The sequence below is a fragment of the Puma concolor genome, chromosome B3 (genome assembly GCF_028749965.1).
Source record: "Puma concolor isolate L17-30 chromosome B3, mPumCon1.1.hap2, whole genome shotgun sequence".
NCBI classification, from domain to species: Eukaryota; Metazoa; Chordata; class Mammalia; order Carnivora; family Felidae; genus Puma; species Puma concolor.
In genome coordinates, this window is record NC_141672.1 from 15,962,130 (window position 1) to 15,979,165 (window position 17,036).

Sequence of the window (17,036 nt, forward strand, 5' to 3'; positions counted from 1 at the left end):
AGCCATTCTAACAGGTTTGGGGTGATATCTTACTGTGCTTTTGATTTGCATTTCCCTGATGGTTAGTGATGTTGAACACCTTTTCACATACCTGTTGGCCATCTGTGTGTCTTCCGTGCAAAAATGTCTATTCAGATCCTTTGCCCGTTTTTTAATAAGATTTTTTTTTTGCCATTGTGTTGTATGAATTCTTTATATATTTTGGATATTAACCCCTTATTAGATATATGATTCTCAAATATTTTCTCCTGTTCGATATGTTGCCTTTTCATTTTGTTGATGGTTTTCTTTGCCGTGCAGAAGCCTTTTGGTTTGATGTAGTCCAACTGGTTTATTTTTGCTTTCGTTGCCTATGCTTTTGGTGTCCAATCCAAAAATTTGCAAAAACCAACGTCAAGGAGCTTACCGTCGGTTTCCTTCTAGGAGTTTTATGGCTTCAGATATTACATTCAAGTACTTACTTTGTTTGGACTTGATTTTGGTGCAGGGGTTTGATAGTGGTCCAGTTTCATTCATGCATGTGACTGTCCAGTTTTCCTAACCCCATTTATTGAAGAGACTGTCTTTTCCCATTGCACATAGTTGGCCCCTTTGTCCTAAATTGATCATATATGTGTGGGTTATTTCTAGGCTCCTTATCCTTTTCCATTGATCTGTATATATGTTTTTATGCCAACACCACACACTGTTTTGATTATAGCTTTGTAATATAGTTTGCAATCAGGATGTGTGATACCTCCAGTTTTGTTATTCTTTCTCAAGATTGATTTAGCTTTTTGATATTTTTTTGTAGTTCCATACAAATTTTAGGATTGTGAAAAACGTTTCAATATCTATTTCTGTGAAAAATGTCATTGAACATTTGATAGGGATTGCAAATGAATTTGTAGATTGCTTTGGATAGTATGGGCATTTTAACAGTATTCCAATTCATGAGTATAATATCTTTCCATTTACTTATGTCTTCTGGGTTTTTTTGTGAATATCTTATAGTTTTCTTATAGTTCCAGTGTACAGGTCTTTTAAAATTGATTATAGTTGGGCATCTGGGTGGCTCAGTTGGTGAAGTGTCCTACTTCAACTCAGGTCATGATATCATGATTTGTGAGTTCGAGCCCCACATTGGGCTCTGTGCTGACAGTTCACAGCCTGGAGCCTGTTTCCAGTGTCTCCCCCACTTGCACACACACACACTCTCTCTCTCTCTCTCTTTCTCTCAAAAATAAACATTAAAAAAAAATAAAATTGATTATAGTGATGGCCGTTCAACTGTAATCATATTAAAAATCACCAAATGGTACATTTTAAAAGAGAGAATTGTATAGTATATAAATAATATGAATAAAAAGCTGTTATGTTAAAAAAACAAACAACTCTGGATTTGCTAAATGGGAGTAATTAGTGACCTCAATGGAAGGGCTCCCAGTAGTGGCTGGATTTGAAGCCAGACTGAAGAGGGTCAAAGAATAAATGAGATGAGGAAGTAAGCAACAAACATCACCTGCCCTTTCATGATGTTATGACAAAGGAGCTAGGGTTGTGCTAGAAAGGAAGAGACTTAAAGGGACCATGATTTTAAAGACAGAGAGAGACAGGGCGCCTGGGTAGTTCAGTGGGTTGAGTGTTCGACTTTTTATTTTGGTTTGAGTCATGATCTCACAGTTCGTGAATTCAAACCCCACATCAAGCTCTGCACTGAGGGTGATGAGACTGCTTGGGATTCTCTCTGCCCCTCTCCCATTCACACTCTTTCTCTCAAAATAAATAAACTTTAAATTTTTGAAAATTAATTTATTTATTTGAGAAAAACAGAGTGAGTGGGGGAGGGTCATATAGCAGGAGAGACAGAATCCCAAACAGGCCCTGCATTGTAAGTGTGCAGCCCAATGCGGGGCTCAAACTCACGAACCACAAGATCATGACATGAGCTGAGACCAAGAGTCAGGTGGTTAACTGACTGACTCACCCAGGCACCCCTAAAATAAACAAACTTTAAGAGAAAGAGAGAAAAAAATTCTATACAGAAAGAAATTGAAGCTATCAGATCAGAGCAAGTGAGAGGCAGTGGCCGTGACCATTATAAAGTGCTGGAGCCCATAGAAACTTGAATTTCAAACACTGGAAAAGGGTCCACTTTATTTAAATACAAAAAAAAAAAAATTCTTCCTAAATCTGTCTAGGTTTGGCTTTTCCTTCCCTAGGATAATATGGTTGCTGTCTCCAGAAGTTTCTGTCATTTACGTTTCACCAGCAAACTACTCCTTACTAGTCAGGATGCAAGGAGGGGGAAGGATCACAGTGCAGGAAATATTATAGTCCCTAAGGATTATAATTTAACTTTTATTAATCCCTGTTCTTTCATCTCAAGAATTTGGCTTTAATATCAAGGACATAAAATCACAGCATCTCTCAAAAATGTTGCTTCTAGTCAGCCAAACATAGGACTAATGCCATGTATATGAAAAGATGTACAACTGTTTTCACATTGCTAAATAAAACTTTCCCCCTAATATCTGAGCCTAGGTAACTACTTTGGAACTCTGGAACACATCCATGGACCATTCCAATTTATATGTTCCCTAGAACTTAAAACTATCCAGTAATGGCCTTTAACAAAATTCAATTTCTGGATTCTTTTCCAATGTTGAGTCCTACACAGAAGTTTGGAAAGCTTGTTGTTTTTCTGAATGCTTAAACTCAATCCCAGTTGAAAGCTCTTGATAGAAATCCCTCATGTTAATAAAAGAGTTAGTGGTGGAAACCACATTAAAGATGTAGTGATATGCTATCTTTATTAATTTTCTCATCTCGAGGCATAAAGTATGTTGGGTGCTCCGATGCTGGGACATGCTATTCGGAAATGTAACAGAACAATGAGTAGGTTAGGATGTGACATATTTGGGAAGGAACTTCCAACCTCAGCAATTATTGTGCAGGCAATGGTCTTGCCAGATCCTATCTTCATCAGTGGGAAGCTGAAGTTAACTTTGGTCAGACAATTTGTAAATGGACTGAACACCTTTTTAGCCAGGGTAGAAGACAACTGTTAGCCTTCCTTCTTATAGAGATGTTGGCACAGGTGCCTAGGTGGCTCAGTCGGTTAAGTGTCCGACTTTGGCTCAGGTCATGATCTTGTGCCTAGTGAGTTCAAGCCCCCGCATCGAGCTCTGTACTGGACAGCTCAGAGGCTAGAGCCTGCTTCAGATTCTGTGTCTCCCTCTCTCTGCCCCTATCCTGCTCACTCATGCTCTCTCTCCCTCTCTCTCTCTCAAAAATAAATAAACATTAAAAATCATGTTGGCACAGAAGCCAGTTATGCAGTCCAGAAGTAATTTTTGTTGTGAAGATATATGTAGCTCTTGACGCCCAGTGTTCTCTTATGCCATCATTCTGCCTGGAGCCATCCTGACTCATTCTTTGCATTGGTGTTCACATCGAATTAACATAAATTCAAGACAAAAATATCTTCATATTACCTTAGGAATACTGACTCATTTATTTTTTGCTGTTAATATTAGCTTATTACCCAATTTTACTAATGCATATGTCATTCATTTTAAACAGTAGTAGCTTTAGGGGCACCTGGGTGGCTTAGTTGGTTGAGCATCTGACTCTTGATCTTGGCTCAGGTCATGACCTCATGGTTTGTGAGTTCGAGCCCCGTGTTGGGCTCTGTGCTGATGGTGTGGAGCCTGGTTGGGATTCTGTCTCTCCCTCTCCTACCCCTCCCTCACTCACACTTGCACGCATGCTATCTCTCTTAAAATAAATAAACTTAAAAAGCAGTAGTAGCTTTATTTATAGAAGAAACACTAGGTGATTTCATATAAGGGGTAAGAGCACATCCTCAAGGGCCACGCTGCCTGCATTTGAATCCCAGCTCTGCCGCTTATTAGCTTTATAACCCTGAGCATGTTAACTTCTCTGTGCTTCATTTTTCTGATAAGTAAAATGAGAGTAACGGCACCTTCTAGGACTACAGCGGGAAGGAAAGGATTAATCCACATCAAGTACTTAGAATAGGGCTGGGTGCATACAACATCCACGGTAAATGCAAGCCTTTGCGATTACTTTTATTTTCGATTAACTAAGAAAATGACTCACGTTATAAGATTTCAGCCTAGATATTGAATACAGTATTAAGACATGTGATCGTGCTTGAGGAAATTCTCATGAGCTAAGAAACAAGCGCTAGCATATATCCTGGGGAGCCAAGAAGAGTAAAAGCACAAGAGTGAAATCTTGGGTTCTAGTCATGGCCATGCCACCAGCCCACTGGGCTTTGCTTCCTTCATCTGGGCCGCCATGATTCATCTACGTCTTCTCTAAAACTCCTCCCAGCCTCTCATACTCCATAATGCCTCCAATTCACATCTTTTTGTTCTGTCAGCTAAGCAATCCTACTCCTACAAATCTGAACAGAAACAAATAGGTATCTGTAAGTTAGTTTTCACGGAATTAAGACCTTTTTAAAAAATCACATGGATGGGTCCCAAAGTCCAAACTACGAATTTGGGTGGCTTTGTTCCTTTGACACATTTCCTTGTGTGAACACGTTAATGAGAATTCCACTAAATGTAGGAGAGACAAGTTAAGAGCCTTTGCAGGATTTTGCAATACGTGGTCCAGTGATCTGGCCTAACCCTCTCGGGGCTGACCGCCCATGGGACTCCGGGCCTGTGACTCCATTTCTAACCCTGATACTCTTCTATTGAAAGTGTGATATCCCATAAATAGCTTCTGAGGAAAATACATAATTGGTGGTACATCATTTCAAGTAAAATTAAAATAATGACTTGATTTCTAAGATTACTGGACTTCAGAAAAAACTTGTTTTTTCTGAGATAACTAAAATAAAAAATCATGGAAAATGACAGAATGATGGTGTTTTACACACTGATTTATTTGAAAGCATAATACATAAAATGTATAGCGTCTTACAAAGCATTTGATAAAGAGTTTTAAATACAATTTTAAGCTCTAAGTAAACTCTCTTAACTGGAATATATATACACATTTTTAGCCATAAAAGTGGAATTTTTATGGCAGGTTTCGGACCTCTAAAGCCACATGCTAGCTAATGGCCAGGTCAGGGACATTAAAAATGTGCATTAATAAAAATTTGAGGAAATTCGTGAAAATGTTTCGGAAACATTATAAACAAACACGTACCATACAATGTGGGAGAAGTTTTCACGATCTACTTACAAATAGCACATCCTGTCTTAGAAAGTTGTTATCATAAAGTGTTCATTACGCATTCTTGTGCAAACCCCCTTATGCCATCTTACTAATATCAAGCATGGCGTGTATATCCTATACATACAAGCACACTACTTTTTCCCTTGTGCAATGCCCCATCGTAAGAATATACTTGGTCTCAGGGACAATCAGAGCATAGCAAAATGCTGCTTTAACTGTTTAATTAAATGTTGGGTATCCACATGATCTGGAAATGCTGCTTCAGATTTCTGAGCAGCAACATAGCTTCTCTGGAGATCTCCAATCTGTAAGAAATACCAGAATAAGACCAGAAAAAAATGAGTAAGAAAGTCGAAAAAAGATGTACTATCTGTACACTGTAGAAAATCAAAGGGGTCTTAAGGGTAAATCGCTCGATTATGCTCTTTGATTCTAGAATCCTTTCACCTAGATTACAATTCAGTCTTGTAACATGGGAGAAATATAAAATAACCAATCATATAAATTCTGCTCCATTACAGCTGTCTAGTTATGAATTCATAAGCCTGTGTTTTCATTTCCTATCACAGACAGTGTTATAAAAATAAAATAACATTTGCATACTACAACACCCAGCTCTATATAGTTTCAGAATGTCTTAGGACAATGATTTGTAATGTGCCACAAAGACAAATTTTGGCTAGGGCATTATCTTCTTTTTTTTAAGTTTATTTATTTTCAGAGAGAGAGAGAGAGACCGTGTGAGCAGGGGAGGGGCAGAGCAAGAAGGAGAGAGAATCCTAAGCAGGCCCCCACACCATCAGCGCAGAGCCTGACCAGGGGCTGCAGGAACTCACAAACTGTGACATCACGACCTGAGCTGAAATCAAGAGTTGGATGCTCACCTGACTGAGCTACCCAGGCGCCCCTCGGGCAGAATCTTTTAGACAGAAAATTCAAGCAAAAACTGTTATATATAAGATACAATAATGGGCACTAGGGTGGCTCAGTCAGTTAAGTGTGAGACTCTTGATTCCACTTAGCTCGTGATCTCAACAGTTCCTGGGTCGGAGCTCCGCCCTGGTCTCTGCACTGATGGCACGGAGCCTGCTTGGGATTCTCTCTCTCCTTCTCTCCCTGCCCCTCACCCATGTGCACCTGCATTCTCTCTCTCTCTCTCTCTCTCTCTCTCTCTCTCTCAAAATAAATAAGCCTTAAAAAAAGATACAATAACATGCTCAGGGAGGTTTTAAAGGGTGCCAGTGATGTGGGGGTTTTAGAAGTTTTTAAGTAATCAGTTGTCTCTGATTTTCAATACACTTTTGTGTTAAAGTCCAGTCCCAAAGAAAAGCACACACAGTATCTGGATCCATCCGAATAGACCTAGATGCATGCATGCGTTCATAAAAAAGTGAGAATTTTTTAGTGTGTGCACACACAAACCTAGATAATTCAAATCTGGCAGGCTTTTTTTTTTTTTGAAACATATAACGCATATTAAAAACATGAGTTTCTTTTTTTAAAAAATCATAGCATTTCTTTTTAACATACCATTTTCTCTTACAGAAAGTATAGCCTTCTGTGTAAAGAAATCTCTCATTTGAGTTATAGATTATTAAAGTGTGATATGGGAAAGGAAGGTATCAACCCTTTGTGGTTTAACTAAGTGGCAGCACAGTGCAGTGGAAAACACATGGGCATCGTTGGGGTCTGGATACAAATTCTGAACCTGCCATGGCCATGTGACTCCAGGGGAGTCTTTTAAGCTCAAGCAGCCCTGGGTTCCGTTAGAATGTAAGCTGCATGAAGTAGACGTTTTGTTTTATTCACTAACATCCTGTGCCTACAACAGTGCCTGATACATAGTAGAAGTTCAGTAAATGAACCAACAGTTGTATGAAAACACGAGTCAGGAAGGTGAGGGAAATGTACGCGGCAGGGTTGTTGGGAGAACTCGAGATGGTGTATAGGAGCACCTGGAACAGGGGCTAGCACTTACGAGCACTCAAAAATGACGACTTCTATGGGGCGCCTGGGTGGCTCAGTCGGTTAAGCATCTGACTCTGGATCTCGGCTCAGGTCTTGATCTCACGGTTCGTAAGTTCAAGCACAGAGCATGCTCAGGATTCTCTCTTTCCCTCTCTCTCTCTCTGCCCCTCCCTCCCTCTCAAAATAAATAAACTTAAAAAAATAACGTTTAAGAAAATGACAACTTATTTCCAAGCAGAAATGCAAGTTAGGATAGCTTGATGTTCGTGCTTAAAAAATGACATTTTTATAATGTCTTCTGGTCTATAAAGAGTCTTTACACAGCAAATATTTTTAGCCATTTCCTTACCCTTGAAACTCACCTTTCTTCCATGTTAAAAAGAAAGATTTCCAAGTAAAACTTATCAGATACTTTTTATCTGTTTTTCCTCTTGTTATTGGAAACGGCGCTCCTTTTAGCTCTTGGTTATTAACTGACTTGTAACACAGTATTAACAGTTGTACTTTCCCCACATTGTTCACCCATATCCCTAATTTTATAGCAATAATGACAGACAGGATTTCTTTGCAATAAAAGCCAATTACTAAATCCTTCCTCAACCAGGCGTTACTTAATGAGTATTTTTTCATGACTAAATATCATATTTTAAAAATAAAATAATTCTGTAATCTAGAACAGATCATCTATAATGCAATCTACAATATTAAGTTTAGTCCATATCCAGTGATAAATTTCTTTACAGTGTATCAAACTATCCCTTCAAGTGAAAGACATGTGTATATAATGTTTAAAAAAAATCGCTTCTTTCAAAACGTTAGAATTTCCTTATCTGTATTTTAAAAACCAAGAAAAAGAAACAGATCAGATGAGGAATTGATAAAGAAAGAAAATACCTTATCAGAGATCGTTGCAAAATTAAAATGTGGCTCGTACATATGCGGTGCTAAGGATGAGGCAGTTTGTAACAGTGCTCTTGCCTGTATTTAAAAAAAGAAAAAAAGGAAAGAAAAGAAAACCAAGGATATATGAACATCTATCAGCACTATATTTGTAATTATGGGTTTTTTTGTTTTTGGTAAAAGAGTTTTGTTTGGTTTTGTTTTTGGTAAAAGAGTCTTTTATCCAAGACAGGACCTTAATAAACATGATCCTGTGATAAATACAGATGACACGCCTCATGAAACACAACTTACCGAAATACAATACTTATATCTTGCCAAAATTATATTAATAATAAAATTGCTTCAAAATATGAAGAAAATTAAGAGTAGTTATAAAGTCAAGAATCATTGTTCTTGTAAAGTTTATATTTTAATATGACAAACAAATCAAAATACAATCTTCTCAATGCAAAAAAAAGGCTTATTCTAGTTTTATTGCTGTTGATTGATTTCTTAGGCTTCTAATGACTTGTTCTCTGATGCTGCAAAAAACAATTAAAAAAAAAATAGTAAATTTCTAAGCCCCAAGTTCTGTGCTGGAGAATGGTGATGAGCATTTAATACACTGTTGACCTCACAATAACAAGTGAGTGCAACTGAAAATGACAAGCTCTCTGTCATCTCATGTACTCAAGAAGCAAAATTCGCATCATTTTTCATCCCCTACAGGCTCAAATGATCATGCATTGCAGGGACCACTGATAGACAAGAGATGCTCACACATTCATTGTTAGGACCACAGACTCCCCCTTCCACACTGCTGAATATCCCTCCAACGTGTAACTAAACCCAAAACCTCCATCCATGACCTGTGGACAAATTGTGCATCTTTTTTTTTTTAATGGAAAGTAACATATGGGATGGTAGATATTGATTTGTTTGTTTTATGATTAGCTATTTGTCTTTCAATTGATGTATAATTTTTAATAATAAAATAGGGGTTAGCAGCATGAAATCTTTCACCAAAACATTTCAAATTGGTTGAATACTAGAGAAACTGTAATAAGTAGGAAACAAAGATCACTGACATGGGGACAGAGAAAAATCACAAAAGCACTTGCTTCATATGGAGATAGGTCAAGTTCCATGGCAGAATAAGTTCCCATTTGGAGTACAGTTGACCCTGGAACAACACAGGTTTGAACTGCATGGGTCCACTTGCATGTGGATTTTTCCAATACATACAGGACAGTACTATTAATGTGTGTTCTCTCCCTTATGATTTTCTGAATAACATTTTCTTTTCTCTAGCTTACTCTACTGTAGACTACATGTAACATACAAAATATATGTACATATAACACACAAGATAACATATAGTACATATAACATACAAGACAATGTCTTGATGGACTGCGTACGTTCTTGGTAAGGCTTCTAGTCAACAGTGGGTTCTTAGTTAAGTTTTGGGGGAAGGTCAAAAGTAAAACTTGAATTTTCAACTACAAGAAGGGGTCAGCACCCCTAATCCTGTGTTGTTCAAGAGTCATCTGTAGTTAGTTTTTGTTTATAAAATACAAATCTGTCTTATTTGGGGGAACTGATGACATAAAGGTAATGTCCAAGGATGTTCATTTCCTTGTTTTGTTACAAGTTTATCGCTGTGCTTAGGAGACCAGGTTAGAGGTTAACATTCCTGCCATGGTGTTCGCTATGTCACTTACCTCCTGGAGTCCCTGTTTCTTCATCTCTAAAGTTCGGAATGCAATACTTATCTATCCTCGATTGTCACTAATACTGTATAAGTGTATTTAGCCTTTTAAACTTCTTTTTTTTTTTTTTAACGTTTATTTATTTTTGAGACAGAGACAGACAGAGCATGAATGGGGGAGGGACAGAGAGAGAGGGAGACACAGAATCGGAAGCAGGCTCCAGGCTCTGAGCCATCAGCCCAGAGCCTGACGCGGGGCTCGAACTCACGGACCGCGAGATCGTGACCTGAGCTGAAGTCGGACACTTAACCGACTGAGCCACCCAGGCGCCCCTTAAACTTCTTTTTTATGATAAAGTGATTTTTTAAGCATCTGCCCCGTGCTCAATACTATGCTACCAAGCCAAGTGCTTTACGTGCATAATCGGCGAATCCTCCCCAAACACCTGCAGGTTCTGTTATTAACGCCATTTTATATACTGTTCATTCATTTCACAAATACTGGCCCAGCACCTACCACCTGCCAGACACTGTTTTTGATGCTGAACATCTGGCAGCTGGAAGAGAAACAAGGTCCCTATTTTCATGTGGCTGCTATGCCACATTACATATACATATGAACATATTTGATAAAATAAGTACTGTGAAGGAAAAAATAGGAGATGTGACAGTGGCGGAGGGCTCCTTTAAATCGATGTTTGAAATGACCTTTGTAGGGAGGTGGCAATTAAGCTAAGACTCAAATGACAAAAAGAAGAAAAAGTCGCCGCAGGATCTGAAAGAAGAACATTCCAAAGGCCGTAAAGTAAGAACAGGCACAGCGTATGTGCAGAGCAGACTTCTGGATGTGTCCAGAAGTCTGAGAGTTGGCAGGAAGGGAGAAGTAACAAAACGTGTGGTCTGACAGAGAGCCAGAGGCCAGATGATGCGGGCCCTGTAGGCCAAGGTTTGAATCCATATTTCATTCCAAGCAAAAAGGAAAGCATTTGGAGGATGCTGAGCAAAGTAGTAGAAAATCATTGTTTTATTTGATTTTTTTTTTTTAAGTAGGCTTCATGCCCAGTGCAGAGCCCCACACGGGGCTTGAGCTCACAACCCTGAGATCAAGACCTGAGCTGACATCAAAAGTCGGATGCTTAACTGACTGAGCCACCCAGGTGCCCCAAATCTTTCTTGTTTAAAAACAAAAATCCCTTCAGCCGTCGTGAGGAGGATGTGTTATAGGGTACAATTACTTGCTGATGCAAGCAGAGACCAAAAGAGCAGCTAGGAGACTCCTGTAGTCGAGTTCAGGCAGGAGAGGAGTACAGTTTGGAGAAGGGTGGCAGTGGTGGAGAAAAGTGGCCACATCTGGGATGTGACCTGGAGAAAGAACTGACAGGGTTTGCCAGACATGATGGGGTGAGGTGGCAGGAACTGAGCGCTTTCAAGGTTGGCTCTTAGGATTTTGGTTTGAGCACCCAGCTGGTGGATGGAGGACTGCGAATTGTGTCACAGTTCACTAAGACAGAGAAGGCCTGGGGCGATGCAGGTTTGTCCTGACAAAACCAAAGGTTAAGAAAAAACCAGAAAGGTTAAGTAACTTGTCCAAGGTCACATCACTAATGTGACAGAGCTGGGATTCAAATCCAGGCCAGTGAGCCTCTAGAGCTCATTTTTATAAACTATAGCATGTAAAGATAGCTACCCCTGACGACGTTTCTGTGGAGAAACCGGATTAGCCACTGAGCCAGTGTAGTTCACTGACCTGCTCCACGTGGCCCTTCCGCATCTCCAGCACGGCCAGGTTGTTGTAGGCCTCAGCGTGGTTATTGTTGTTGACCAGAGCAAGCCTGAAGCACTGATGGGCCAAATTCGTATCTCCGATGCCCTTGAAAAGAAAAGCATACCCGTTGGGAGGAGCACTGGGTGTTGTATGGAAACCAATTTGACAATAAATTTCATATAAAAAAAAAAAGGAAGAAAAAAAAGCTTGTATTCGCACCCACGGATCCACAGGCTTCCTCCCTTCTTTCCTCACGTGAGTCTTTGCTGCTACCAAGCAACAAGTACCGATCATAATCAAGTGTGAATTGTAGGTAAGAGGATTTCACTTGAGAAAATAAAATGAGTTCTGGTGACCCTTAGAAATCGCTACATTGCTACACAAGCCCATAACCAAACCTGGATTGATGGTATCTGAAAATGTCTTCAAACTAATTTATGGCTACCTTTTCTACACCGGAAATAATATGAGAGAGAAAAAACCTACCACAGCCACATGTCCCAAGTTGTACCAGACATCAGCTGCCTCTTCTTCGTTTTCAGCCAGAGCAAGGGCACGTTCAAATGAGGTCAGAGTCATATCATACTGCTGGGCATAGAAGCAGCAGAGTCCCAGATTGTTAAAAAGCTGGCAGTTATAGACACCCATCTGCAGGAGCCGCCTTTTTGAAAAAGAGCATATATTGGTGTCAGACCAACTTGATAAATATTAAGACCTATTTTTTTTTACAAAGTTAGAAATGAATGTTTTATAATTTTTAACATGCCCAAGGAATAGAAATAGAAAGCACTATAGTAAATGAAAAAACATTCCGCAAATACAAAAGTGTGTCTTTTTTAATGGTACTAGTCACGGGAAATATGTCCAGAGGACAAAGTCTGAAGCAACATACATGAGTTTTTTCCTCCAAAAGCTCTGTTAAAGAACCAAAATACAAAAGAGTGACCTGAAGGAAAACCCAAAGCATTTTGCTTCATAAAGTTTTGGTGACAATTAGTAAACCCCTAATACCTCTAATCTAATTTAAGAGCTGTGTTTAGGATTTACCCCCAAGTTTTCAGCTGAATTGAATCTTGGTTTTGGTTATCTGTACTTTGTCATTTAGCTGTGTCTAGGGACCTTCTGATGAGCTTCCATCGAGGAAGACAAGACCATCAGTGAATCCCTACATTATTCACTTAGCTTTCATGCTAGGGCTCAAAAAACCCATTTGCTTCTATGCATCATTAATCCCAAAGGACAATGGACAATAGAGTTCAAATAAACCAAGGAAAATCCACCCCAGATGCCCTGAGGAAAATCCATGACCCATTTGGGGGATGGAGGTGTAGAGTCAGCTGCATATGCCTAAGGCAGCATTCATTTTATATTTTATGCTTCTAACATATATTTGGAAAGAACTCTCGTCAGCTGCCAGTTATCTCCTGGTATATTACCTAGGGGTGGAAGAAAAAATCAAAATTTAAGAATTAATCTCAGAAACCATCTGTAGGATGAAATAAGGATGTTCTCAAAAGAGAACCAGAGATAAGAACATATTTAGACTTTGAAAAATCATTTGGACAAGAGTTGGCAACACTTCACAGAAGAGGGGAACCTGTTTCAGGTCCTCATCAGAGCTCAGAAGCTGGCATCCACTGCTCTTTGCAAATCTTGTCACTATTTCAGCTTCGGGGCCTTTATATTGTATGTGGTGGGATTAATGGAAGCAGTGGGTGGCTGATTCATACAATGCTATGGTGTTAAAAACTCAATTATCCAGGTATGTTTCTGCAAGATGCCAATATCTGAGCATGTTCAAATTATTAGATGTCCCTTTAATGCTCATCAAACATCTGGGTGCTTGAACTTTTAGTCTCCTATAGATGTGGTCTATGCATTACCTGTCTACATTTTCATTCCATTATAGTTTCACCAGTATTTCACAGGAAAGGAGTTCTACAAAAAGACTGTAAAGCACACCTGTAAAACCGGAGAGCTATTTCTGGTTGATCAGAGTAAAAGTGGTTGCTTCCAATGCATGCAATGGCTTCCACATGAGTATTGTCCTGTTTCAAAACTTCTTTGTAGTATTCAGCTGCTGATGAAATATTGCTCATTTCCTATTCTCCATCAAGAAGAAGAGTGATACTTTATTGCTGAGAAAAAAAAATTTTTTTTTTTCTGGCTGATTTATTTTACTTGATTCAACAAATATTGAGAGCCTATTATGTGCCAGACTCTGTTCTAGGCCCTGAGGACACAATGCAAACAAAAAGATAAAGTTGCTATCCTCAAGGTTACAGTGGGTAGGAAGAGAAGCAAATGAACAAATAGGTAATATAATGTCAGGCAAGTCTAACGGATGTGAATAGAGGCGAAGAGAGAGGGAAGGAAGGATGGAACCAAGAAGCAACATGGTTGTATTTACATTTTTAAAGAATAACTTGGTGGCTACACACAGGAGACACAAAAGGGGAGAAGAGTGGTAGCAGAGAGACCGGGAGTCCCCCTGATAATCATAAATCAATGCATTTAATGTTATTACTGTCTTAGCTCTCAAATCCACCTTCAAGGCCAGTGCAGGCTCCACAGCCCTCATGGAGATATCCCTAAGGCCCTCACTTCACATAACACTTTCCGCCTCTCAATTTATATGACACTCATTGTGGGAACCTCTCACTCATTCTTATCAGATGACAACTCCTATCTTTTGTTAGATTTTAATCATAACATATTTTATTGTGAGAAGCAAGGACCACACAATGCTTTCTTATTACACAGAATTTTTTTTAACCTCTGTGGACCTCAGTATGGTTTTTTATTTCAGGACTTTATTATTTTTAGAGCAGTGTCAGGTTCACAGCACAGCTGAGGGGACGGTACAGAGATTAAATGCATTTTGTTATTCAGTATCAAAAAATGACATCCATTATCACCAATATCATCAATATTTAGCAATATGAAACCAGTTTTGACCTTGTGGACCCTCTGACAGGGTCTTGGGGATCCCTGGGAATCCCTGGGCCACACTTTGAGAAATATTGATATTAAAATATTTGAGGCCTTTCTTCCCACTCCTACTCACTCATTTCCAGAAGGCAAACTCAGCATGCTTGTCTCAGCCCCTTCTGGACCTCTTCGGAAGCCAACCTGCCTGTCACATGCCCCCCTGTTCTTCCCTGCCAGGTGGAGGGGGCTCTCCCAGGGACAGAAGTTCTGCAGGTTGCACAATCATGTCTGGGTGGATAAGGCTGTCTAACTCAGAGACTATCAAGTCCTTTTGGTCACACATCTAAAGCCACATGCTCCAATTCTGCTGTTATCAGTAATAAAGTTAATGGTTTATCTTCCATTTTTCTGAATCTTGTATCTATCACTTGGAATGATGAAGGGGGGTGATATTGATTAGTTCCATAAAACCCCAGTAAAACATTTCTGAGTTGATCCAAACTCATTCTGGATGTATATCTGTTCCCATACTTTATATTTGAAATTCTTATTCAAAGTCCTGCCAGGATTTAGTTCTTTAAGAGAAGAGGTGTTTTCATTCATTGTTTGTAGCTAAAAAAAATAACTAAATTTTTTTTTTCAAAACACAAGGCTGTTGATATATTCATTAGTTGTGAGTCATTCTCTCCTGTATTTTACACTGCTTTTACGTGCAGCTATTCCAAATATCCTTTAATATTTTAGGAATATAAGAACCCATTGAAAAGCATGAATAATAAAGACTTTCATTAGAAGTGTATTTTCTACTTTTTGGTAAAACAAAAGCCTTGTAAGACTTGAAAGAACACATGACACTGAAAGCACCTCACTCCTCACCCCCGCACACACACCAAATCCTTCCTTCCTATAGACTGAATGTTTCTGTCCCCCCTAAATTCATATTCATATTCTCCAAGGTGATAGTATTTGGAATAGAGTCTTTGGGAGGTATTTAGATCATAAGGCTGAAGCCCTTAAAGAAGAGACATCAAAGAGATGATCTCTCTCCCCACCATGTAAGGATGTTTGTCTATAGAAGGAGTCTATAGAAAGAAGGAGTTTGTCTATAGAACAGGAAAAGAGCCCTCCCCAGGAAATGAATTGGCCAGCACCTTGATCTTAGACTTTCCAGCCTCCAGAATTGTGAGAAATAAATTTATGTTCTTTAAGCCACCCAGTTTATGGTATTTTGTTACAACAGCCTGAGCAGATTAAGATGCTATCCTTCCAAAGAAGAATCTCCACACCTAGGCAGCAACCTGACCACTGAATTTAATGGCCCCATGAGACATGGGCCCCATGAACATGACTTTTCTGGTTTCTGGGGTAACAACATCCCACAGTGCAGGGCTTCAGTGTTAGAGCTGCCAAAGTTGGTGTATCAGTCTGCTTGGGCTGCTATGACAAAATACCATAGACTAGGTGGCTTAATCAACAGAAATTTATTTTCCCACAGATTTGGAGGCTATAAGTCCAAGATCAAGATGCCAGTATGGCAGGAATCTAGTGAGGACTCTCTTACTGGCTTATAGAGGGTCACCTTCTCACTGTGTCCTCATATGACAGAGAGGAAGGGAGACAGAACTAGCACCAGCACACTCTGGTGTCTCTTCATTCAAGGGCATTAATCCTACCAGCAGAGCCCCACCCTCACAACCACCTCTAAACCTAATTATCTCAAAAGGCCTCAACTCTGCCATCACACTGGGGGTTAGAGCTTCAACATAGTAATTTGGGAGGGACACAATTCAGTCCAACGCAAAAAGACTCCAGCCTGAATGGATAATTGTTTCAAGACTTTCAGTTCTCTAAAATTAGTCCTATAAAATTATTTGGGAGTGTTTGTACACTTGATTGATGGGCACATAATTAATTTATGTAATCTTGAGGAGTTTTAGACTGAAACTATTTTTTTTGGCAGTCTCATATGTAGTCAAATGTGTTATTGTAAAATGTGTGTTTATGCTAAATAAATGTAAACATTGCAAAAAGTTGTAAAAGTCCCCTCCCCAAATCCAGTCACAGAGGTTCTGTGAATAGTTTCTTGAGTATTTTTCAAGAAATTCTGTTCATATATGTGCACACATATATATATGTGGGAGCAACCAAATATATAAATCAATCACAAACATAAAGAAACTCATTGATAGTAATACCATAATGGTAGGAGACCTCAACACCCCACTCACAGCAATGGAAAGATCATCTAATCAAAATATCAACAAGGAGGGGTGCCTGGGTGGCTCAGTCAGTTGAGCGTCTGACTTCAGCTCAGGTCATGATCTCACAGTCCGTGAGTTCGAGCTCTGCATCGGGCCCTGTGCTGACAGCTCAGAGCCTGGAGCCTGCTTTGGATTGTGTGTCTCCCTCTCTCTCTGCCCCTCCCCCCGCTCATGCTCTCTCTCACTCTCAAAAATGAATAAATATTAAAAAAAATTTTTTTTACATCAACAAGGAAACAATGGTTTTGAATGACACACTGGACCAGATGGACTTAACAGATATATTCAGAACATTTCATCCTAAAGCAGCAGAATA

General features: G+C 39.3%; 1 protein-coding gene across 6 annotated transcripts in view; it reads right to left on the bottom strand.

Moving 5' to 3' along the window:
- Nucleotides 1–4,882: 4,882 nt before the first annotated feature.
- Nucleotides 4,883–17,036, bottom strand: part of TTC8 (tetratricopeptide repeat domain 8) — a 59,794-nt gene continuing 47,640 nt past the window's right edge. For all 6 annotated transcript variants that reach the window (XM_086709050.1, XM_086709048.1, XM_025918682.2 and 3 more), the window contains 5 exons: nt 13,491–13,630; nt 12,015–12,189; nt 11,511–11,633; nt 8,065–8,148; nt 4,883–5,507 (listed from right to left, as the gene is read on the bottom strand). In XM_086709050.1, the coding sequence (XP_086565176.1) occupies nt 5,391–5,507; nt 8,065–8,148; nt 11,511–11,633; nt 12,015–12,189; nt 13,491–13,630 (639 nt within the window). In that variant the 3' untranslated portion in view covers nt 4,883–5,390. The remainder of the gene's footprint in view (nt 5,508–8,064; nt 8,149–11,510; nt 11,634–12,014; nt 12,190–13,490; nt 13,631–17,036) is intronic.